The sequence below is a fragment of the Candoia aspera genome, chromosome 3, assembly GCF_035149785.1.
Source record: "Candoia aspera isolate rCanAsp1 chromosome 3, rCanAsp1.hap2, whole genome shotgun sequence".
Lineage (NCBI taxonomy): Eukaryota > Metazoa > Chordata > Lepidosauria > Squamata > Boidae > Candoia > Candoia aspera.
This window is the reverse complement of record NC_086155.1, coordinates 40,518,008-40,544,263: the sequence shown is the minus strand read 5'-3', so window position 1 is coordinate 40,544,263 and position 26,256 is coordinate 40,518,008. Positions and strand designations below refer to the sequence as shown.

Below are 26,256 nucleotides of genomic sequence, written 5' to 3'. Positions count from 1 at the left end.
GGGTTTTCTCGCGAGACTCTCGTGACGGAGGCGGCCATTTTAGTGCTGTTGTCGGGGGGTCATAGGGACGTCGGGTAGTGCTGGGGAAGGCATGATGCTTTCTCGGTTGGCGTTGCGCGCCCTGGGTGAGTGAGGGAGGAGTGTCCCGGGAGGCTCGGGGCGTGGGGGGCGTGGGGGGGTTGCACTGTGACCTGACCCGCTCTTTTTGCTCTCTGCAGCCCCGGCCGGCGTGAAGAGCTCGGTGGTTCTGCCCTCCCTGTCTCCGGGGTGAGTTGCCTGGGACCTTATGGGAAGGGGAGTAAGACCTGCTGATGGCCTTGGGGAAAAGCAGTCGGGCATCGGGGTCTTCTCTATTAAGAATACTAGTTTGCCACTGCCTCAGTGACCTCTTTCTGACCCACACACCAAATGCATATTATTACCATTTGGTGGCAAGCCCAGTTTGGTTGAAAGCGTTAGATGAAATAGGGAAATATCAATGAACCCTGAAATTGGTCAGTGGCTCTTGACTATATTTCCTATGGTATATACATTGATGCAAAGTAAGAAATGGTCTCCAGGGTATTATTGCAAAATATGGGAAACAAAAATACTGCTTTCATTAATTCAATGGAATTGAGAAGTGTAGGGAATTGCTCAGGCTACAAGTAACTCAGCAACAAATGTACTGTGGAGGATACATTTATTCAAGTCTGGTCTCCATTAACTATAGGAACGGTGTTCTTTGTAATGAATTACATTATCTTTGTGCAAACGTAATTTTGCATAATAGTAGTGAATATTGATTAAAATGTATTTCTCTTTAAGATGGTATGTGTATTCATAACATTCATTATCCAAGTTTTTATCTTTTATCTTTGCTTTTGTTTATGTCCCTGTTTTTTTAAAAAAAACCTATTGGCTGGTTATTTTTTGTTGTTGTTTATTCGTTTAGTCGCTTCCGACTCTTCGTGACTTCATGGACCAGCCCACGCCAGAGCTTCCTGTCGGTCGTCAACACCCCCAGCTCCCCCAGGGACGAGTCCGTCACCTCTAGAATATCATCCATCCATCTTGCCCTTGGTCGGCCCCTCTTCCTTTTGCCTTCCACTCTCCCTAGCATCAGCATCTTCTCCAGGGTGTCCTGTCTTCTCATTATGTGGCCAAAGTACTTCAGTTTTGCCTTTAATATCATTCCCTCAAGTGAGCAGTCTGGCTTTATTTCCTGGAGGATGGACTGGTTGGATCTTCTTGCAGTCCAAGGCACTCTCAGAATTTTCCTCCAACACCACAGTTCAAAAGCATCGATCTTCCTTCCCTCAGCCTTCCTTATTGTCCAGCTCTCGCAGCCATATGTTACTACAGGGAACACCATTGCTTTAACTATGTGGGCCTTTGTTGTCAGTGTGATGTCTCTGCTCTTAACTATTTTATCGAGATTTGTCATTGCTCTTCTCCCAAGGATTAAGCGTCTTCTGATTTCCTGACTGCAGTCAGCATCTGCAGTAATCTTTGCACCTAGGAATACAAAGTCTTTCACTGCTTCTACATTTTCTCCCTCTATTTGCCAGTTATCAATCAAGCTGGTTGCCATAACCTTGGTTTTTTTGAGGTTTAGCTGCAAACCAGCTTTTGCACTTTCTTCTTTCACCTTCATCATAAGGCTCCTCAGTTCCTCTTCACTTTCAGCCATCAAAGTGGTATCTGCATATCTGAGATTGTTAATGTTTCTTCCAGAGATTTTAACTCCAGCCTTGGATTCCTCAAGCCCAGCTTGTTGCATGATGTGTTCTGCATACAAGTTGAATAGGTAGGGTGAGAGTATACAGCCCTGCCGTACTCCTTTCCCAATCTTAAACCAGTCCGTTGTTCCGTGGTCTGTTCTTACTGTTGCTACTTGGTCGTTATACAGATTCTTCAGGAGGCAGACAAGATGACTTGGTATCCCCATACCACTAAGAACTTGCCACAATTTGTTCTGGTCCACACAGTCAAAGGCTTTAGAATAGTCAATAAAACAGAAATAGATGTTTTTCTGAAACTCCCTGGCTTTTTCCATTATCCAGCGGATATTGGCAATTTGGTCTCTAGTTCCTCTGCCTTTTCTAAACCCAGCTTGTACATCTGGCAATTCTCGCTCCATGAACTGCTGAAGTCTACCTTGCAGGATCTTGAGCATTACCTTACTGGCATGTGAAATGAGTGCCACTGTTCGATAGTTTGAACATTCTTTAGTGTTTCCCTTTTTTGGTATGGGGATATAAGTTGATTTTTTCCAGTCTGATGGCCATTCTTGTGTTTTCCAAATTTGCTGGCATATAGCATGCATTACCTTGACAGCATCATCTCGCAAGATTTTGAACAGTTCAGCTGGGATGCCGTCGTCTCCTGCTGCCTTGTTATTAGCAATGCTTCTTAAGGCCCACTCAACCTCACTCTTCAGGATGTCTGGCTCTAGCTCACTGACCACACCGTCAAAGCTATCCCCGATATTGTTATCCTTCCTATACAGGTCTTCTGTATATTCTTGCCACCTTTTCTTGATCTCTTCTTCTTCTGTTAGGTCCTTGCCATCTTTGTTTTTGATCATACCCATTTTTGCCTGGAATTTACCTCCATTGTTTCTAATTTTCTGGAAGAGGTCTCTTGTCCTTCCTATTCTATTGTCTTCTTCCACTTCCGCGCATTGCTTGTTTAAAAATGATTCCTTATCTCTTCTGGCTAACCTCTGGAATTTTGCATTTAATTGGGCATATCTCCCCCTATCACTGTTGCCTTTTGCTTTCCTTCTTTCTTGGGCTACTTCTAGTGTCTCAGCAGACAGCCATTTTGCCTTCTTAGTTTTCTCTTTCTTTGGGATGTATTTTGTTGCTGCCTCCTGAACAATGCTGCCAACTTCTGTCCAGAGTTCTTCCGGGACCCTATCTACTAAGTCCAGTCCCTTAAATCTATTCTTCACCTCCACTGCATATTCCTTAGGAATATTAGTGAGCTCATATCTAGCTGATCTGTGGGTCTTCCCTAATCTCTTTAGTCTGATCCTAAATTGTGCAAGAAGAAGTTCGTGATCTGAACTACAGTCAGCTCCAGGCCTTGTTTTTACTGACTGTACAGATGTCCGCCACCTTTGGCCGCAAAGGATGTAATCAATCTGATTTCGGTGTTGTCCATCTGGTGAAGTCCATGTATAAAGCCGTCTCTTAGGTTGTTGGAAGAGAGTGTTTCTTATGCAGAGTGAATTGTCTTGGCAAAATTCTATCAGCCTATGTCCTGCTTCATTTTGTTCTCCCAGGCCATACTTACCTGTAATTCCAGGTGTCATTTGACTGCCCACCTTAGTATTCCAGTCTCCTGTGATGAAAATAACATCTCTTTTAGGCGTGTTGTCCAGTAGGTGCTGCAGATCCTCATAGAACTGCTCTACTTCAGCTTCTTCAGCATTTGTGGTTGGGGCGTATATTTGGATCACTGTGATATTAGATGGCTTGCCCTGAATTCGAATTGAGATCATTCTGTTGTTTTTTGGGTTGTATCCAAGCACTGCTTTAGCCACTTTACTATTAATTATGAAGGCTACTCCATTTCTTCTGTGGTCCTCTTGTCCACAGTAGTAGATCTGGTGGTCATTTGATGTGAAGTGGCCCATTCCAGTCCATTTCAGTTCACTGACGCCCAGAATGTCTATCTTTAATCTTGACATCTCACCAATAACCACATCCAATTTGCCCTGGCTCATAGATCTTACATTCCAGGTTCCAATGGTGTGTTGATCCTTAGAACATCGGATTCGCCGTTCACCACCAGCACCGTCGGCCGCTAGCCGTCCTTTTGGCTTTGAGCTAGCTGCGTCATCACGTCTGGGTCTAGTTGAACTCATCCTCTGTTCCTCCCCAGTAGCATTTTGACCATCTTCCGACCTGGGGGTCTCATCTTCCGATGGTATACCGACATATCTCTGGTTGTACTGATCCATTTAGTTTTCACGGCAAGAATACTGGGGTGGGTTGCCATTACCTTCCCCAGGGATCGCATTTAGTCTGACCTCTCTGTCATGACCTTCCTGTCTTGGGTGACCCTTCACAGTTTAGCTCATGGCATCATTGAGGTGCTCAAGCTCCAGCACCACAACAAGGTAACGATCCTTTGCTGAAGGGTTATTTTTAGTACTGTAAAAAAAACCCACGAAGTATTGAACATGAGACCAATACTGTGTTTCCTGTGTAAAAGATCAGTTGGGGTGAAGAATTTGGGAGGTTATATTTATGTTTGCATAACATGGCAAGGTGTAATACATCTTACAGGTGCTCAAGAAATATGCTGGCTTCTCCATGACAAAACGTGGCTATCAAATAATGACATAGTATACTGTACAAACCAGGAACCCAGATTTTCTTTTAGGAACAGATATATTTTTGAATACTGCAAAGTTAAATGGCTTTTTAAATTACAGCATAATTCAGGTATCAAGACCACTTTGCACAAGTCAGCAGCACTTGGCTCCAGTGCCGTCTCTTCCAGAGACAGGAGGAAAAGTCCGCCATGGAATAATCCCCGAAGAATTTTTCCAGTTTTTATATCCTAAAACAGGAGTCACAGGTATACCTTTGTGAGACTATTCTAGCATTTATTTAGTGGACTTAATCCCTGATTTTTCAAAATACTTCATATGTGCATTTAAGGGATTATAGAGGTGGTGTCATTATCGATGGAGGGATATAATGCCAGAATGTTTTATTATACCAATCATTGACAGTGAAATAAGGATAAATACTATGAATATATGGATTTATTTTTGCATTATGCATTTCAACTTACTTGTGTGTGGCAAATACAGACTTGTGCAATTAATTTTTGAAGGCATGTAATTATTGTTAGCAAATAACCTGACACCCACAATAACTCCCAGCGACCTGGGGCAACACTCTCCCACACATCAGTGTTCCACCTTGTTGGTCTCTACCCTTGTATAATACTTGGGGAACCACCAGCTCTTCAAGGCCTTCCAGATTTCTGGGGGAATGGTGTTCCACAGGGCAGGGGCAGGTATGGAGAAGCCGTGCTCCCTAGGTCCCACTAGATGACAACAATTAAAGGATGGGACCTGGGGCACACCCACCCTTTCTGACTTGGTGGGATGGGCAGATACCTCAAGGGAGGCAAATTTTTTTTAATCTACAAATATCTTTGTAGTTAGGTCCATGCATCTACCTGCTCCTTTCAAGCATAACATACCAGAGCCCTCCCCCTTCCTTTTATCATGTGGAAGAGCCGTATTACAAGTTGACTATATTATGATTAAAGAGCTGGTTTGGTGCAGTGGTTAAGCACCAGCCTAGAAAGGGGGAGTCTGTGAGTTCTAGTCCCATTTTAGGCACAAAGCCAGCTGGTTGACCTTAAGCCAGTCACTCACTCTCAGTCCTAGGAAGCAGGCAATGGCAAGCCACTTCTGAAATCTTGCCAAGAAAACTGCAGGGACTTGTCTAGGTAGTCGCCAGGAGTCAACACTAACTTATATGATTAGCATTTTAGAGAAGTTGATAAAATGATAAAGCTGCTGAAACACTACTTTATTTTTCTGTTAATTGAAAGGAATGTTAGGCTTATTAAAATAGCTAAATTGCTATACCTTGATGAAATTTTGAAAGAAGAAATGACAACTTGGTTAAGGTTTATTACTACTTGTTTCAAGTTTATGTGGCTTGGCTAAAAGGCAACAGTTTTTATCTCTAGCAACTCACATATGGGGGAAAGATAATGTACAGTATTTCTGAGGGTTTTTTTTAGCTCTTTTCCATTATATCAAATATTTCTGCACTCTGTATAATATTAAATTTTGCTTATTGCTAGGTCCGTATATGCTTGCAACTGGGCTGACGCTCTACCTCCTATCTAAGGAAATTTATGTAATTAATCATGAAACAATAAGTGGTGCTGTGGTTCTGAGTTTAGTAATCTATGGAATTAAGAAGTATGGCCCTGCTGTAGCAGCTTTTGCTGACAGACGAATGGCGGTGAGTATAATGCCCCAGTTGTATTATACTCATTTTGTTGTATAGCTTATTTTTTTGCCGATGTATTCCTAGGAATATTATAACTTCATATGTTCTGTGTAATGTGTAACATTTTAAATGGGTTTTTAGGATACAAAATACTCTGGTTTTTGCAAGCATTATTATTCTAGTGAGTGAAAAAACAAGGTGAAAGGTCCCCTGTGCAAGCACCGAGTCATGTCTGACCCTTTGGGGGGACGCCGCTTTCACAACATTTTCTTGGCAAATTGTAGCGGGGTGGTCCCATTTACTGGCCTTGGAAGGATGGAAGGCTTAGTTGACCTGAGCCAGCTACCCAAGGATCCAGCTTCTGCTGGGATTGAACTTGGGTCGTGGGGACAGTTTCAGTTGCAATACTGCCACCTACCACTCTGCACCACATGAGGCTCTTTTTATTTTAGTGAGTAGCTCCCAATTTAACTTTGGCCTTTCTGGTTCCTATTTTTTTATTTATTTATTTCTAAGATTTCTAGCTGCTCCATTCTAGGCTACCTCTGAATCATTTACAGGAAAATGCAATGCATTAAAAGCAATAGGAAAAAAACCAAAAGACAAAAACAATAGATTAATGAAGGTGATATCCACCATGGGCAGATCCAAAGTAACATCCTCCCAAAGTCTTATTAAATATCCAGGTTTTTACAGCCCCACAAAACTCAGATGTGTAAGGGCAAGCAGTTTGACAAAACTATCATATGTGTGTTTACAGACTAATTACATGATTTTTACTGGGGTTGTGTCCCAGATAACTATATATAGAATTGTAACACAATTGTAATATTTCATGTTATTCAGAATCCTCTTACAGGTAGTCCTTGGGTTATGACCTTAATTGGGACTAGAATTTCCATTGCTAAACAAAGCAGTTGTTGAGCAAAACATCATGTGACTGCACGGCTTAGTGATGGCAGTACCAGCAGTCCAGATTGCAGTCATTAGGCCAGGACCATATGGTTGTTAGGAGAGGATGTGATGCTTCTCCTGCCCTGCATGAACTGCCTCTGTTTAACTCCTCCCCACCCATCTGTCTCCTCCCCTTCTCTGCCTTTTGGCCACCCTGCACTCCGCTGCCTACCCCTGTTGCCACTCCTGCTGCCCACAGCTGACCTTCGCTGCCATCTTCCTCCTGCTGCTGGCCCAGGATCCAGGCGCTGTGTGAGGGCACAGCCCTGGGAGGTGTGCCATGAGTGCAGCGCAGCCTCATCTGCTGAATGGAGCTTGCCAATCCTGGCTAGGGAGGCAACAGGACAGAGCCAGTGGAGGAGCAGGGCAGCGGTGCGAGCAGAGGAGCCCCATCTTCCAGCACAAGGAGTGATAGCCTGCAGACCATGGAGAGCTCAGTGGGACAGGCCAGCAAGGCACAGCATGCTCCATTGCCAGGCGAAGCAGGAGGTGGCAGCTCCCTAGGCAAAGGTGGCGTCTGCACAGGAGGTGCTGTTTGGGTGGTGGTGGAACTGGAGGAAGTCGGTAGGCTCTGTCGGCGCTGAGCTCGCCTCCGCCCCTCGCTGAAGCCCACAGGTCAGTTCTCTAGGAGTGCTTCCAACACGAGCTGCAGAGCACACGCTGTGCCTCTGGGAAGCCCTCATCCTTTTGCTTCCTCCAGTGCTGCTGCCACCCCAAACAGCACCTCCTGCACAGCCATCACCACCATCACCCGGGGAGCTGCCACCACCTCTCCTGCTTTACTCTGTGACAGAGCACACTGCACTTCACCAGCCTGTCCTCCTGCACTCGTTATGGTCTGCAGGCTATTACTCCTTGCACTGGTGGCAGAAGACGGGGCTCCTCTGCCTGCACTGCTGCTCTGCCTCCTCCCTGGCTGGGGCTGGCCAGCTCCCCTTGACTCACGAGGCTCTGCTGCCCTGCCACTCTTGCCATGCATGTCCCAGGGCTGCGCCCTTGCCCAGTGCCTGGATCCCCCCCAGGCCAGCAGCAGGAGGAAGAAGACAATGAAGGTCAGCTGGTGGCAGGGGCGGCAGAGGTAGGCAGCAGAGTGCAGGGCGGCCAAAAGGGCAGAGGTTGTGGGGAGAGATGGAAGTGGCTGGCCCTTTGGCAGACAAGGCTCTGCTGCCCTGCTGTGCACATCCTGGGGCTTCGCCCTCACCCAGCACCTGGATCCCGGGCCAGCAGTGGAAGGAAGAAGATGGCGAAGGCTGGTGGGGTGGCAGGGGTAGGCAGCGGAGTGCATGGTGACCAAAAGAGCAGAGGTTGGGGGGAGATAGGTGGGTGGTGGCACTTTGCGCAGGGCAGGAGAACATGACTGGGGGGGATGCTGTGACTGGTCATAAATGCGGGCTGGTCACCAAGTGTCCAAATTTTGATCACGTGTCCGCAGGGGCACTACAATGGCCGGAACTTCGAGGACTGGTCATAATTACCATTTGTTCAGCACCATCATAACTTCAAACAGTTGCTGAACAAATGGTTGTAACTTGAGGACTACCTGTACTTCCTTCTTAGCCTGTAGTCTGACCCATGTGTATTCTCATGTGCTATTATATGTGAAATTCCAAGACTTTCAGGGAGGGAATATGAATTATTATGGTGCCCAATAAAACTTCTTTCGAATCTTAACATAATCTGAATATTCCAGTTCCATTAATCAATTCAGTATCAATAGAATGGTTGTCCAGACTTAAGAGATGCCATATAATGTAACTGGAATTTTTATCAACTGAACCAGCATGATAGGCCCAGATATTATTTAACTATTTAGATAGAGAAAACTAAATGCAAACTGATATAATTAGGCATCTCATTAATACAGAATTATGAACAACCAGTGCTGTTGATTATTGCTTAATTAATGGGAGAGGCAGTACTGTCTCTAGTCTCTGGCTTATTCAACATTATGTGAACTGGGAAGTCTGCCATGTTTGTCTCAATATAAAATGAGATAAACAGGTCTTATGATTCTAGTTTCTTCTAAGGAACAAAGAGTTCACAGTTTTGCATATAATATAAAGAAAACACAGAAGTAACCATCTCTATGTGCTTGGCTATTCTTGCTGGCAGGAGGAACCAAATGGGAGCAGTAACCACCTGTATTCTGCTTGTTAATGGTTAAAGAATAATTCATTCTGAATGCAGTCTCTGTTATGGTGTTAAATTGCTTGTGCTTGTCATCTTGTATCTGCATAATTTCCATTTTTTCAAAACAATTATACTGTATTTGCCAATAATACTGTATCAATGGGCATGTGGTAAAGGACTTTGAACATTTTGATTTCTTTCAAGATATTAAACTGGCTTTTCTCTTTCTCATTTTAGGAAGAACTTGCTAGTTACGAAGACTTAAAAAAAGCTTACATAGCCCGATGCCAGGAGGGAATTGAGAATGAGAAGAAACAGCAGTGGAGAATTGAGGGTCACCACTATCTCTTTGATGCCAAGCGGGTACAGTAGGAAATGGGATGGTATTAACAATACCAATTGCCTCCAAACAGCTCTCACAAGCCAGCTAGGGCTGATGGGAGTTGAAATCCAAAGTTCTGAATATTATCAAGTTGTCTCCCCTCACTCTAGAACATAGTCCTCTGGTAACTATTATAATAATGAATACATGGTTTCATTTTTATGATAGTACTTGTGATTTACGATAGTAGTACTCAGCTTGTTCATACCTTAGTCACCTTGTAGTTTGAGTGTTGTGACATGCTTTACCCAGGGCTGTCCCTGAAGACCACTAGAAAATTATAACTGGTCCAGAATGCACCAGTACAAATAGCTACAGGTGCATCTTGGTTCATCCAGGTAACCTCTCCTCTGTGAATTGCACTGGTTGCCAGTCAGCTTCTGGGTGGAGTTGAAGGTGCCAATTGTCATCTGTAAAGCTCTTCAAGGCTCAGGGCTTGGTTATCTGCAGGACAACCTCTCTCCAATTATGTCTGCCTGTCCTGTTAGTTTAGTGGAGCAGGCATGCTCCAGATCCCATCTCTAAAATGTCATCTTATGGGACTTCAGAGATGGGACTTTTCTGTGGCCACCCCTCCCCTGTGGGATAGTATCTCTCTGAAATCAAAATAGCCCTGACTCTTTTGTCATTTAGGAAACCCTTATTCTGGAATAATATAAAATGTTTTTGTATTAATCTAAAAGGTAATTATGCAGAGATGCAAATTATGTGTACCAAACATAGCTAGCAGGAAAAAGATAAGAGCACAAATAAAATTAACTCTTTCCACTGATAGAGTTCCTTTACCATGTAGTACTGAGAGACGATGATTTCCTTCATTGTAATCTTACATTTGTATCTCATTACCTGCTTTTTAAAATTCTATTCACGCTGCCAGAGGCTCCCTTTTCATCCACTGTCATAACAATCTCGTATTTCCATCAAAATCACTTTGCCTTTTCTCTGATTCTATTAATCTTAACAGTTCTTTGCTGTCTTTGACTACATTCTTTGCAGCTATTTTTCTTTTTTTTATGCACATTATATAGTGTCTTTCATGCTCACATTTTGTTGCAATCATTTCACCAAGCATTTTTTCATTTTGTTAGCGTAACTCCATACTTTTCTGTGGCATTCTGAAATAATAATTTTTCACTCTTTTCCAGGCAGCTTCCCCATCCTCTTTCCTTGCACCCACTCTCTTTTCATTCTGATGGGAGATTAATCAGTTTGTTAATACTTTTTCATACAGGATTCACATGTCTTGCTCTCCTATTTTCACACTCATTTCTTTCATTCACTTCTTTCCTTCTGTGCTTTTCCGTGCCTGCTTTTCACCCAGGAATCACTTTTGACATCACCAAAACATGGACTGTCATCAGTTGTGTTTCCTTCACTAATTCTATCAATATTTCATCATAAATAATTAAATCAGTTCTGCTTTTTGACTTATTTTTTCCTTTGCCATGTGTATTTAAATATACGTATGGTTCAGCCACATACTCAAAACAAAGAGGTCTTTTGCTTAGCATATGCTCACAAAACAATCACCATCTCATTCACTCTTGGATCTCCAAATGGCTCGATCATTTTTTCTGTGCTCTCTTCCCATCCTTCCATTCATGTCACCTAGTAGAATAATCTTTACTTTTGTATCTTCTTCATTCAGAACTAATAGGTACAAGCAGAACAATTTTCCACAAAACATGGATCTAGTTCTTCCTTTATCACCATTCGTTGGAGCATAACATGCAACTGTCCCCAGCCTTGGATTCATACTTTTGTACCCATCACAACAACCTAGATGACAGCATTTCATACATTTTAATTATAATAATTAATAATATATTAATTTTATATTCTGCCCGACTCCCAGTGACTAATTTTTGCCCTTTCATTTATAATGAGACCTACATCTTCACTTCCCTGCATGTATTCATCAACCCCGCAAGGTCAGGCCACATTAATTCAAATGTATTATATCTTTGCCCGTTCTCTTAGTCTCACAGACGTACAACATACACATTTTTTCTCATTCTGCCTGTTAATTCATGCTGTTTTCCATTTATTCCTCTTACATTACAAGTTGCAATCTTCCATATGCTGTGATTTCTCACCAGATGAATCCGTGAATAGTGTATTGACCTGCAGTGCCCGTCATGGCTTTGGTCAGTCAAGGTTTTCACAGAGCACTAGATAAGGCATAGATAATTTTGCCAGTCTTAGTTGCATGTGTGCTGCATGCAGCATTTCTGACTAGTGAAAGGATATTTTTGGCGAGTTTGGGCACATTTGTCACAAATGCACAGAACCAAAGCCCAGTTTTACACCAAACATGTTCACGCTATTATATGCGCATTTTGGACCTTCAGTATTGAGACTACATTTGCAAGGCAATAGATGTTGCCTGCATTCCACCAAGTAGAAGGTACAAGCAGTAAATTGGCATTCTGAATTACATATTATGTATTACATACTATTCAAAGAAGGGAACATGTCAGAAACAAAAATCTGCAGAAGACAATAGCAAATGTCTAAACTTGCCATTTATATCTCTCTTTGGGAATGTGGATTATTTTCAGACTGGTTGAATATGTGGCTTTTTATGCATATCTACACTTTCTGCTTATTTATGAACAGTGAATATATCATAGAAATATTGTCATCAAAAGAATAAGGAATCATGTTTTCTTGCGGATCTAGAATAATATTGCTGTGATCTTGGAGACCAACTATAGAGAAAGGCTTCTCACTGCATCCAGGGAGGTGAAGAAGAAGCTAGACTATCAAGTCGCATTACAGCAGCTCAAGCGGCATATGGAACGAGATCATATGATCAACTGGGTAGAGCAAAGTGTTTGGCGGAGCATTACAGCCCAACAGGTACTTAGCACATACTACCTTACAGATGGCGTGTGGCCATTTTACTACTGGGAAAGCCATTGACTTTCCCTTCCTGTACCTCCATAGTGAAGAAGATTATATCTAATCTGTTCGGAGATAGATGCATCTTCTTGATCTTAGAACTAATGTTTTGTTGTATTGATTTTATTCTGTATTGTTTTACTGATGAACCATATTAATCATAAACTTATTTATGTGTATTGTATTGTATTGTTTTAAATCATTCCATATTCTGTGGTATATACATGTAATAAGTATATGCTACATATTTTTAATGTTGCATATGCTTTAAAAAGGATTTAGAAGAGGTTTTCAGCATATATGCAGGTACAGCATCTCTTTAAAGCAGGAGTCCCCAAACTCTTCAGCTCATCGACCCCTTCATAAAGTTTCAGATTGTTCATTGACCCGCAAACATTTATTATATGAAAATAATTTAATAAATACTAATTTAACTAACTAATAGTACTACAAATAATAACATCAGTCCTTTGGATGGTCCCATTTACCCATGGGGGTTGATATTGACCACTTTGGGGGACCCTGCTTTAAAGCAACCATCTTTTTTCAGGCTTCCATATAAACTGAAAACAGACACTGCTGCTTTCATGGTCACACAGAAGCCTAAAAAAAGATATGGCTGCTCTAAAGAGATGCTGCAACCCTGGGTTCCACTGTAGTACTTCTGAATTAATTTCAAAGCATGCAGAACCCTTTTGTCCATCAGTTTTTTGAAGTAAACAAGACATGCAAAAATGTTTGGCTTCCTGGCCAGAAAATAAAGACAAACATAAGCTGAGATAGTCAATAGCATTTTCTAAAAGTAAAGGAAGCATGGGAAATAGCTTCCTTTCTAATAATGTGTGTGTTGTGATGACCATGCCCACCATGGCAGCTATTTTCTGAGAGCTCTAAATAATAAACCCTCAGAATTCCATGTCCTGTAGAGATTGGGAACTTCACTGTCATTCATTGTTACAATAATAGCTATTATATTTTAACTTGTTATTTGTTAAATCACTCAGTTGGGGCTAACCCCCCTGTTGGTCTAAACCAAACTCTGCTTTGTTTTGTATTGTTTTGTTTTGTTAGTTTGAGAAAACATGGCTTATAGGCTCAGCCAAGTGTGAGTTACTCAACAAACCATGGTTAAGCATACATAAAAGAGTGTGGAGGTCCATTGGAACTTGATGTGGGAAGTTTTTCTAAAAATTTCTGAATAAAATTAATAGAATGGAACTATTTCACTAGAGGCCCAAATTTTATAGATTTTACTTCAAATACATAGTTAGCAGTCATATCTAACTTTCTTTTCCTAAATGCTGATAGCAAATGTGGAGAGATGCATTGATATAATGGTAGCATTTTTCATAAGGTTAATCACTGTGTTTGGAGATAATTTTCCTTTGCAATTGTGGCAGAAAGGAATGATTAATTGCCTTTTTTTCCTCAGCTCCAGCACGGAGAAAACTGTGAAAATGTAATATGGTGCCACTCTTGTCCATGACAAAACTGCCATACCTTGTTTCATTCCATTCCATGCTATAAGACTGCTTCACGTAGTGACAGTGTGCTCTAACGATATATTTTTATTCTAAATACACGGCAGTGGGTCTAGTGTGGTCTTCATAAGTGTTATATCTCTACATTTTAAGATGGCAGAATATTTGACGGAGAGAATTGGATGAAGAGCAACCATTCTTCACAGTTATCACCTAGATTCTCTAGGAATGGGTTTCCTTAGGTTACATTTTCCCCTCATTGACCCGATTACTTTATTTAAGAACCATCTATGTTTCATTCTTGATTTTAAATTCTTAATTTCAGTTAGGACTGAATGATTTAAAGTGTGTGTGCATTTAATAGCATGTAATGTGCATTTGCTGCGTAGAATCCTAAAGCTGCAGGAGACTCCAAAAATAATCTGCTCCGCAGTTCTTGAGTATTTTCTGTAAGTTCTTCCAACTAAAGTATTAATTTGTTTTTGTATTATAGGAGAAGGAGAGCATTGCCAAATGCATTTTGGACCTGAAAGCACTGTCAAAGACTGCCCAAGCATCTCTCTAAGCTGAACATTAAATTGTAACTTCCAAAATTGTACAATTTCTGTTCTTAATTAAAACAAATGTATCTTAGTTTGTGTACTTGCTGATAGCTCCTTGAATGTGTTCCACTCCTGATATTTTAAGTTTCACATCACAATATTCAGAAAATATATACCTTTGCAAATGAAACCACAAAATGATGTAAATGAAATTGAGTATTTGTCTTGTCTAAGTATGGCTAATAGTGTTGCACACACTTAAAATGATTCAGAAGAAGTGTTTTGGACTGTACATGTTTTACAATTCTTCCCTGCTATTCATTAAATCAGCCTGACTTTTCCGGGGCTTCTTCACAAACTTGGAGAAAGGTTTTCTTGTTTTAAGAAAACCACTCATTGAAGTTAATGCAACTCTTAAAACAGTGGTACACCTGTGGCATAGGATCTGAGTTTATCAGTTTGAGATTTTATGAAACTTCAACAGCAGTTTGAGATTCAATAGGTCAGGAAATAATACTTTTAAAATTGAACTTTGCCTACTAAGGGCTGTTAACTGCTATTCTTTAAATGCAGTAAATGTCCAGTAGCAACCTTAGTACTTGGCAGCTTATGTTCACAGTAATCTAGCAGCATGTATACCTTGTGGCTAAACAAGAAGTATTCACGTGTTTTTAATACAGAGGTGAAAATGTCAAATATAGAATTTATTTCTGCACATGTTTATTTCAGCAGATACTGGTAACCCAAACTGGAAAGGTAGCTGAAAGTAATTACAACTGTCTACTGCATATTCACCAGGCATTCCTACTTATTTCTAAATCCATCTCTTAACATAATTTTCAGTTGTGTGCATATATAAATGGAGTTTCTAATGGTCTGATTATGAATAAATAGCTACACTATTAAATGTGTAGGGTTTTCATCGGTGTACAGTTTCCTGGAATTTTTTTATTCTGAAAGTATAGATGATGGGATTCATGACTGAACTGGAATGTGAAGATACACATATTTACAACAGGGTGGAATGTTTCAGAGGAAAAAAACATGTTTCTTTTTACCATTAGCCATAGAGTGGATATAAAAAGTCTACACATCCCTGTTAAAATGCCAGGTTTTTTTGAGATGTAAAAAAATCAGACCAAGATAAATCACTTCAGAATTTTTGACCCATTTGTTTGTTTTCTTGGCTGTCCATGGTATTCTCCGGAGTCCTCTGCAACACCAAAGTTCAAAAGTGACAATACTCTTTCTATCCTGCTTCTTCAAAGTCCAGTTTTCATTTCCATACAGTGTGACAGGGAATACTTGTGTGATCCTCATCTTTGTAGCTATAGAGACATCACGGCCTCTGAATATCTTTTCCAAGGCCTTCATGGCTGCTCCACCAAGTGCTACTCTGTTGTGTATTTCTTGACTACTTGTTCCTTTTCTGTGGATGGTTGATTCTAAACGGCAGAAGCTATCTACCACTTCAATATCTTCATTTCCAATTCTAAGGCTCCTCAAAATGACACCATACCACAGTGAAAAAGACATAAATGACCACAGGATGGCAATAGTGTCTCATAGGAAACCATTCTCCTGTGTACTTGCTGTGTTAAAGAAATCCTATGTGCTGATTTCTCACAAGTGGTGACAAGGGTGCGCCCAACCTATATCCTCCCACACCCTTTTTCTCGTGGCGGAAAAAATTATATCCTCTTTTGAGCTGCTTCTACGTGCTCTAAAAATATATACCATGATTGCTTGATCGTTGAGCTACTCTAGATTGCTTCACTACTGGATATCCAATAATATAATGACTTTGTTTTTATTTGTACACATAGAATCATTGAGCTAAAGAATTGTGGAATTGGAAGGGACTACAAGGATAATTGAATCCAACCCCCTGCAATGTGCAGGAAAACCTATTAAACCATCCTTGAAAGGTGACAATTTAGCCTCTTAAAATTTCCCTAGGTGGAGAACCCATAGCCTCCATAGGTAGACTGTTCTAGTGTTGAACAGATCTTACCATCAGGAAATCTTTCCTTCTATCTAAGCAAAATCTAGGAAGCTGCAACTTCATCCATTATTTCTGGACTTAGTTTCTGTGGTGATGGAAAATAATTCCTGATCATTTTCTCAATGGCATCCTTTTGTGCACCTGTCTCAAGTCTTCTCACAATCTTTTCTTCTGAAGTTTCTTCAGCCTGATCTCATAGGACATATTCTCATGTCACTATATTATCTTCATCACCCTGTTCTGGAACCTGTTCTAACCTGTTAATATCCTTCTGAAAATGTAGTGTCCAGAATTGTACAAAGCACTCCAGGTATGGTGTCATCAGTGCAGAGTAGAGGGAAGTGAAGGACTTCAAACGTCTTTGATATAATCCTAACACAACCCAGAACTGCACTAGCCCTTCTAGCAGCTCTCTCACTCTACTGATTCATGTTCAACATATTGCCAATGACCACACCCAAGTCCTTATCTGATGTTTTGCTTCCAAGTCATGAATCCCCCATTTGTATGGATTTCTAATTTTCCTTCTGAAATGTAATACTGTACAATTCTCTCTGTTGAAGGACATCTTGATCTTCTCAAACCAGTCTTCCAAGCTCTCCAGATTTGATTGCAATCTTATTTCTTTATTCCAAATACTTGATAAGCAGTCCATCAACCTCATTTTCCAGGTCAATAATAAAAATGTTGAACAATACTGTCCTCAAGAGACATCACTGATACCCCAGTGTCTATTGCTCTCCAACTTAATGTAGAATCATCCATGCTGACTCTGAGTATGGGCATCTGCATCCATAGAAATGTAATAGACTGTTAGCCCTATGTGTTTTATAATATTCATGTCTGTAATGTTTACACCCTGATGTACCCATTTGTGGTACAGGTTGCCCTCGCTTAACAACCATTTGTTCAGTGACTGTTTGAAGTTACAACGGTGCTGAAAAAAGTGATTTATGACCAGTCCTCACATTTACGAAGTGTGGTGGATTTCAGTAATGCTGCTGGTTCTCAGGAAGAAGGGAACACATTCCAAGGAGGAGGGCAAGATAAAAGGAGACATAGTCCGGGAGGGAAAACTAAGAGGTTCAGAAAAGCCCTGCCCTAGAGCTTTCCCAGGTTATTTCCCCTTAGGTTAGGTAGAGTTGCTTCAATCTGGCAAGATTCTGTCTAAATGGTGTAAGCAAATAAAGAGTTGAAGTTTGGCTGAACTGATTCTCTGAAGTTTTGGGGCTGGGCTTGACACGATGGTCGCAGCATCCCACGGTCATGTGATTGCCATTTGTGACCTTCCCAGCGGGCTTCTGACAAGCAAAGTTAATAGGGAAGCAAGTAGGAGGTTGCAAGTTGCAGTCATGTGATGTCTTACTTAACGACCATGGGTGATTTGCTTAATGACCACAATCAGGACTGCTGGAACTGCTGTCCCTAAGCAGAGCAGTCGTGATGTTTCGCTTAATGACTACTTTGCTTAACAAGCACTTTGCTTAGTGATGGGGTTGCTGGTCCCAGTTAGGGTCATTAAGCAAGGACTACCTGTGCTATATCACAATCTCTTGCATGCTAACAGTCTGTTTGTACGTGTTTAATCTCCACCTTACATTAACCAAACAGACCCTGTGAATGAACTCAACTATATCAGTTGTCAGAGTATTAAGTATTTTAGCCGCATGAGTTGTTTAACTCTGAGTTATGGCTTTGTATATGCTTGATCTGTCATACCTAATTTAGTCCTTTAGTCCTAACAGCCATGCTTGGAATTATGGAAGCTGAAGTTCCATATCTGAAGGATACCAGATTGCGGAAGGTTGGATGATTCTTTCGATGGGGGATTTTGTGTGTGTGTGTGGCATGTGTTTGAACGCTACCTCATGAAAGATTCTAGTTCACCTGGCTACATCTTATTTTTTCCAGTGCTTTAGATTCAAGGGTCCATTAACATTCTAGTTATTTTAGGGCACCAAGAAGTGATTTCACTGCCTTACATTGATAATAATAATCAAGCAAAGACAAACCACCTAGGTTCTATATCTATTGGATATATTGGAACTTGTTCTATTCCAGCCTTCCCAACGTTTTTCTTCTACATACAGGGAATTCAGTTCCCTTAGTTCCTAGCTAGCATAGCCAAACTCTCTGGGATTTGTGGGAACTTAGGTAGAACATATCTAGAGACCACCAAGTTGGGAGAAGGTCTATCTAACCAGTATTAAACAGGTGCTACATTCTATTGGGTGAATTGTTTCTGCCTTTCAGAAAGGGATGTTTCATAATATTCCTTAGCTTAGTACAGAAATAAATCTTATTTCCATCTCTGTTGAAACCCTCTTTAGTCCTTCCCTTCTTTGTATTGCATAGCAAGAAATGTCATCTCAAGACAGTGTCTTAGGAGATTCTCCCTGAGATTTGAATGGCCCCCACCCTGCTGGTGTTTTGAAGGGCCTGGAAGATCTGGCTCCTTGCCCAGGCCTTTGGAGAGCATGACTCAAGCCTCCTATTCTTTCCACTCAGTTTGTCTTCCTGCCATCTTTACCCTTCTTATTGTTTCTTGTTGTTTTTAATGTTTTGTTTTAATGTTTTAAACAATTTTCAAACCGCCCACAGTTGCTGGGAGTCGGCATTTAAATTTAAATTTTAATAATAATAATAATAATAATAATAATAATAATAATAATAATGCTAAACTGTGCTATGTAAGCAAGGAATAGACATTATACTACAGTATGAGAGGTTTAAAAAGGAAGCAAATTCCTGTTAGTACAGTCTACCTGGTAATTCAAAGTATAAGAGAAAAATGTATCTATTGTACTTTCCAGGCAACATAAAGAGTTCCAGCCAGACAAGGATATAATTGGCATCTTGGTCCAGGTGAAACAAGTCCACTGGCTCCTTGCCATATGACCCAAGCTGTCTGGCACAGATGTTTCCCCTCAGGCAATATCTGTTGCTTGCTCAAAGCCAAGCAATCTATTAATTGGACATATTACTCTTAGGTTGTGCAGCAAAGGAGGAGACATTATTTTCTTAAACCTTCAAGTGGACATCCCTGTTACTAAAACTGCACATTACAGAATACCCAGAACACAATCTCTCTGTGTGAACATGTCAATACATCCCTTTCCACCCCACAAGCCACACACTTCCTGTTTCAATAGGCACCCTTCCTTCTGGTTTCTAAAACAGTCTGCTTGCAGAAAGCGATTATAAAATAACCCTTCTCGTATTGAAGTCAGAGAGCAGACTTAATCCTTCTTCAGTTTGGCTGTCTCCTATATCTCTGTTTTCTTTTTTATTTACTCAAGCAGTTTGGCTCTTTAAATCATTCAGACATCTAAGAGTGGACTCTTTCTTCATTACCAGCTTTCAGTTTAATTAATGCTGGAACTCTTTAAGATTTAATTTAGTGATTGCGATAGATACCTCTCATTACCATCACATAAGTGAGCTGGCACAGGACAGAGGCCAAGTGCAGTCCTTGTTACTGAAATTCATTACACTGTAGTTGAAAATCTTTAGTTCACACTCATTCCTTCAACAAGGGAAATTGCTTTATATTGGAAAATGCTTTATATTGGGGTGGGGGGCTGTTTCCAGAGAGACAGCTGCTACCACAAAGAAGAACCCTGTGCAGCTATTTTATTTTTCATTTTCTAACAGTTTATGTTGTTGTAAGGAACAAATGGCTGAAAAATGGGAAAGACTGTAATCTGGATTACTTGCAAAATTCTGTGTTGGAAGTGTGGTAAATGCACAACAAAAGTTTCATTTGGGAGTAGCCCACCTAATATTGACTGGAGTAACTTTTTAAAAACTACATTTGAGGTCATACTTGAATTTTGGAAAACAAAATATTGGTTAGGAAAAGATTGGAAAGAAAGAATGTATGAGATGTTATGAAAAATAGAAGTTGTTTAAGCAGCTTCAAACAATTTGATTCTTACATTATGTTTAATTGTAAATATGGGAGCACAATATTTTGTGGTGGGTTGCTTTTAATGGAACTCTATTCAGCTTCATTACTAAAAAAATTGCTTGTTTTGGATTTCAACAATTAATCTATTTTTCATATGCCTCTGACACAGATAAGTATTGCACTTACATTACTGATTAGTCACTATCTTATGGTAGTGATGCTGTAAGAAAAAGACAATGACAGACCAGTTCCTTACTGCTGCCTAGAAAATTACATGGACATGTCCATGTAGTCACCAGGAGTTGCACTTGACATTTAGGAGATTTTATTTTAGGGTAGGTATATATGCACATATGCACATATATATGTATGGTTGCTGCTGTTATTGCTGTCATGAGTTTCCCAGTAAAGTTTCAGGACAAATTCAGGTTCAACCAGGGAATGGTCATATTTCAGTGTTCCTATGGACTACTTGACTTTGATTTTGAAAGAGCCTGAAAAGTTACTTGAAGTCTACAAAGAATTTTAAGCACTCAAATATTGGGACTATTTTTTTTAAAAAAGGCTTTCTTATCAATCTCTTCAAATATATTCAGATGGTTCTGTGCTACTTGTCTGAATATTTACATATGTAAAGACCCCATTCATAGAAGCCATCATCACCTTAGTCATGACCTCAGCTGTTACTCTGAATCCTCATGAGGGTCAGACACTCTTGTTGAAATTATTGTCTTCCTAGTAGAGGACAGTTATGCTACTGAAATACAGTATGTTTGCCTTTCTTTGCTTTTTCTTGATCCCAACAGTATTCTGAAACTGAGGCTTGCAAGGCCAACCTTCCCATAAGGTAAATTAAGCTGTAGTCTGGCCATTGTTTTAAAATTATTTATTTTGCTATGATTGTATTTGTATTGCCAAGGATGGGAAGAGGAATAGGTGGGATTTTCTGCTTTATGTCCTATAGTAAGTTGGTTTATTTTGGGCAAAGTATCTTGAGCTAGTCCTAGAATCTGGCAACAGAACAAGAGTTGTAGCTCCTTACCATATTAATTAAGAACCTCCATGGATCTGTCTCCCATATTGCTGGAATTTTGCCTTCTTAAAAGAGACTATCACTGCATTCTTTAATTTCTGCCACTTCTTTTATCAGCTCCTTAGTGTCTCGGAATAAGATTGATAATTCCTCAATCTTTAAAAAAACACTTTTGTGTAGCTTACACAGTAGAGGTCTCTGGCCTCACACAAATTATTCCTGTCAGGGAATCCAATTGGACACTAGATCCAGCATTTCCTTCCTTCCTGTTACATAACATCTCATTTACACTTAATTGAGAAAAGTCTCTGTAGCTTTTAGTTATTCCAGGTAGCATTTATCACTGTTTGTACCCTCAGTTCATCTAATCAGCATCAACTAACTAACTCAATACATCCTTTGCATTATTATATTTCATTTGTTTCAGTGAAGCTAGTCATGTTAAAAAAAGGGTTACCCAGAATAAATTATTCTGAAGAGAAAGGGATACTCTACTCAGATCTGCTTCAGCAAAGGATCGTTACCTTGTCGAGGTGCTGGAGCTTGAGCACCTCAATGATGCCATGAGCTAAACCATGAAGGGCCACCCAAGACGGGAAGGTCATGACAGAGAGGTCAGACTAAATGCGATCCCTGGGGAAGGTAATGGCAACCCACCCAAGTATTCTTGCCGGGAAAACTAAATGGATCAGTACAACCAGAGATATGTCAATATACCATCGGAAGATGAGACCCCCAGGTCGGAAGATGGTCAAAATGCTACTGGGGAGGAACAGAGGATGAGTTCAACTAGACCCAGACGTGATGACGCAGCTAGCTCAAAGCCGAAAGGATGGCTAGCGGCCGACGGTGCTGGTGGTGAACGATGAATCCGATGTTCTAAGGATCAACACACCATTGGGACCAGGAATCTAAGATCTATGAGCCAGGGCAAATTGGATGTGGTTATTGGTGAGATGTCAAGATTCAAGATAGACATTTTGGGTGTCAGTGAACTGAAATGGACTGGAATGGGCCACTTCACATCAAATGACCACCAAATCTACTACTGTGGACAAGACGACCACAGAAGAAATGGAGTAGCCTTCATAATTAATAGTAAAGTGGCTAAAGCAGTGCAAAAAATGATAGAATGATCTCAATTCAAATTCAGGGCAAGCCATCTAACATCACAATGATCCAAATATACGCCCCAACCACAGATGCTGAAGAAGCTGAAGTAGAGCAGTTCTATGAGGATCTGCAGCACCTACTGGACAACACGCCTAAAAGAGATGTTATTTTCATCATGGGAGACTGGAATGCTAAGGTGGGCAGTCAAATGACACCTGGAATTACAGGTAAGCATGGCCTGGGAGAACAAAATGAAGCAGGACATAGGCTGATAGAATTTTGCCAAGACAACTCACTCTGCATAACAAACACTCTCTTCCAACAACCTAAGAGACGGCTTTATACATGGACTTCACCAGATGGACAACACTGAAATCAGATTGACTACATCCTTTGCAGCCAAAGGTGGCGGACATCTATACAGTCGGTAAAAACAAGACCTGGAGCTGACTGTAGTTCAGATCACGAACTTCTTCTTGCACAATTTAGGATCAGACTAAAGAGATTAGGGAAGACCCACAGATCAGCTAGATATGAGCTCACTAATATTCCTAAGGAATATGCAGTGGAGGTGAAGAATCGATTTAAGGGACTGGACTTAGTGGATAGGGTCCCGGAAGAACTCTGGACAGAAGTCCGCAACATTGTTCAGGAGACGGCAACAAAATACATCCCAAAGAAAGAGAAAACCAAGAAGGCAAAATGGCTGTCTGCTGAGACACTAGAAGTAGCCCAAGAAAGAAGGAAAGCAAAAGGCAACAGTGATAGGGGGAGATATGCCCAATTAAATGCAAAATTCCAGAGGTTAGCCAGAAGAGATAAGGAATTATTTTTAAACAAGCAATGTGCGGAAGTGGAAGAAGACAATAGAATAGTTAGGACAAGAGACCTCTTCCAGAAAATTAGAAACATCAGAGGTAAATTCCAGGCCAAAATGGGTATGATCAAAAACAAAGATGGCAAGGACCTAACAGAAGAAGAAGAGATCAAGAAAAGGTGGCAAGAATATACAGAAGACCTGTATAGGAAGGATAACAATATCAGGGATGGCTTTGACGGTGTGGTCAGTGAGCTAGAGCCAGACATCCTGAAGAGTGAGGTTGAATGGGCCTTAAGAAGCATTGCTAATAACAAGGCAGCAGGAGACGATGGCATCCCAGCTGAACTGTTCAAAATCATGCAAGATGATGCTGTCAAGGTAATGCATGCTATATGCCAGCAAATTTGGAAAACACAAGAATGGCCATCAGACTGGAAAAAATCAACTTATATCCCCATACCAAAAAAGGGAAACACTACAGAATGTTCAAACTATCGAACAGTAGCACTCATTTCACATGCCAGTAAGGCAATGCTCAAGATCCTGCAAGGTAGACTTCAGCAATTCATGGAGCGAGAATTGCCAGATGTACAAGCTGGGTTTAGAAAAGGCAGAGGAACTAGGGACCAAATTGCCAATATCCGCTGGATAATGGAAAAAGCCAGGGAGTTTCAGAAAAACATCTGTTTCTGTTTTATTGACTATTCTAAAGCCTTTGACTGTGTGGACCATAACAAATTCTGGCAAGTTCTTAGTGGTATGGGGATACCAAGTCACCTTGTATGCCTCCTGAAGAATCTGTATAACGACCAAGTAGCAACAGTAAGAACAGACCACGGAACAACAGACTGGTTCAAGATTGGGAAAGGAGTACAGCAGGGCTGTATACTCTCACCCTACCTATTCAACTTGTACGCAGAACACATCATGCAACATGCTGGGCTTGAGGAATCCAAGGCTGAAGTTCAAATTGCTGGAAGAAACATTAACAATCTCAAATATGCAGATGATACCACTTTGATGGCTGAAAGTGAAGAGGAACTGAGGAGCCTTATGATGAAGGTAAAAGAAGAAAGTGCAAAAGCTGGCTTAGAGCTAAACCACAAAAAAACCAAGATTATGGCAACCAGCTTGATTGATAACTGGCAAATAGAAGGAGAAAACATAGAGGCAGTGAAAGACTTTGTATTTCTAGGTGCAAAGATTACTGCAGATGCTGACTCCAGTCAGGAAATATGAAGACGCTTAATCCTTGGGAGAAGAGCAATGACAAATCTCGATAAAATAGTTAAGAGCAGAGACATCACACTGACAACAAAGGTCCACATAGTTAAGCAATGGTGTTCCCCGTAGTAACATATGGCTGCGAGAGCTGGACCATAAGGAAGGCTGAGAGAAGGAAGATCGATGCTTTTGAACTGTGGTGTTGGAGGAAAATTCTGAGAGTTCCTTGGACTGCAAGAAGATCAAACCAGTCCATCCTCCAGGAAATAAAGCCAGACTGCTCACTTGAGGGAATGATATTAAAGGCAAAACTGAAATACGTTGGCCACATAATGAGAAGACAGGACACCCTGGAGAAGATGCTAGGGAGAGTGGAGGGCAAAAGGAAGAGGGGCCGACCAAGGGCAGGATGGATAGATGATATTCTAGAGGTGACGGACTCGTCCCTGGGGGAGCTGGGGGTGTTGACGACCGACAGGAAGCTCTGGCGTGGGCTGGTCCATGAAGTCACGAAGAGTTGGAAGCGACTAAACAAATAAACAACAACAACTCTGATCTGATTCTTTGGAAAGACTGACATGCTAATTCAGCAACAATTAGTCATGACATATATTGGAACTGACTACAGCTTTTTTTCACTGGGATTTAAACATGACTAATTCTGGCCTGGAGCCAGTTTATTTTCCAGAAATGTTTACATAGGTCCTCCCAAGGCTGGTAAATGCATTGGGACTGAAAGTTTGTAGTTATTGTGGAATCCTCAAGTGTTGATTAACAAGTATTCTCCACTCCTTGATAGGCAGCCTGGATTTTAACTAGGATTGGGTGATAGAAGAAACCAGTCAACTCCCAATCTTTGCCTGTAAAATGGCTGAACTCAGCATTAGAAACTAGCAGACATAGATTCAGTCATATGAAACACTCACCCTTTTCAGTCTAATTTTAACTGGTTGGCTAGCTGACTTGTCATTACATTCAACTATGCTTTTTCTTCCCCCTGCAAAGTCACTAAAACATACATATGATTCAAATCTTAGCTAGAAGAAAACAGACCCATTGATATACTTTACACTGTTGCCATCAGAGGAAGTTTTAAATATGCAAATAGTCAAAGGGACAGCCAGGTTCAAGTCCACCAAAGCTCAGGTACCAAAACTCACTGGGCACTCTCAGGCAGTTGTTTTATCTCAATCTACTTCACAGGGTTGCTGTGGGTAAAAATGGGAGGAGGGAGGATTATACTATAGGGCAAGAAGTACTGTAGAAAACTATGACAATTGATGAAGGGGCAAGTCCTCTTGTAAAAGGTTAGGATTAGGGTGTTTGGTTTAGCAATGCAGCTCTGATCTTAGCATCAGTCAGTCCGTGTTTGTAGTACCTCTAGACCAGCCCACAATTACAGAAGTTCTTCCTTAGTTCCACTCTACAACAATTCACTTATTATAATAGGCACAAAAGATTATCAGATGGGGAGACTTGCCACTTTAACCACTTGGCCATTAGTATTAGTGATCCATTCAGACTTTGGACTTTGACCACCATGATTTGTAGCCAGTACATTTAGAAGGCACCATCCTGGGAAAGGCTGCTTCATCAAGGAGGTTTAAAAAAAAATTAAAATGTTGGCCGCAATTGTGAGAATGGAGCTCCGTACATGTAATCAAAGCAATACATCTAAAAAAGAAGTGGGGCTTTGATTGTCATACTGGCATCTTGATTTGTTTGACGCTAAACTGCAGATGCTGACAGCATCAGCTAAAGCCTTTATAAGATTCTAAGA

The 26,256-nt window shown here is 40.9% G+C and overlaps 1 protein-coding gene across 1 annotated transcript; it reads left to right on the top strand.

Moving 5' to 3' along the window:
• On the top strand, positions 1-14,462 carry ATP5PB (ATP synthase peripheral stalk-membrane subunit b). Its single transcript, XM_063297438.1, has 7 exons — positions 1-125; positions 219-267; positions 4,430-4,575; positions 5,827-5,990; positions 9,300-9,425; positions 12,127-12,306; positions 14,323-14,462. Exons 1-7 carry the CDS (start codon positions 92-94, stop codon positions 14,392-14,394), a joined length of 771 nt encoding a protein of 256 aa, XP_063153508.1. The 5' UTR covers positions 1-91; the 3' UTR covers positions 14,395-14,462.
• The last annotated feature ends 11,794 nt before the right edge of the window (positions 14,463-26,256 follow it).

What these genes read in the sequence shown, in the direction of transcription:
- ATP5PB (XM_063297438.1), top strand. Translation starts at nt 92, where the DNA reads ATGATGCTTTCTCGGTTGGCGTTGCGCGCCCTGG. An exon ending in GTTGGCGTTGCGCGCCCTGG is followed by an intron (nt 126 to 218) that starts GTGAGTGAGGGA and finishes TGCTCTCTGCAG; the next exon opens with CCCCGGCCGGCGTGAAGAGC. An exon ending in TCCTAAAACAGGAGTCACAG is followed by an intron (nt 4,576 to 5,826) that starts GTATACCTTTGT and finishes GCTTATTGCTAG; the next exon opens with GTCCGTATATGCTTGCAACT.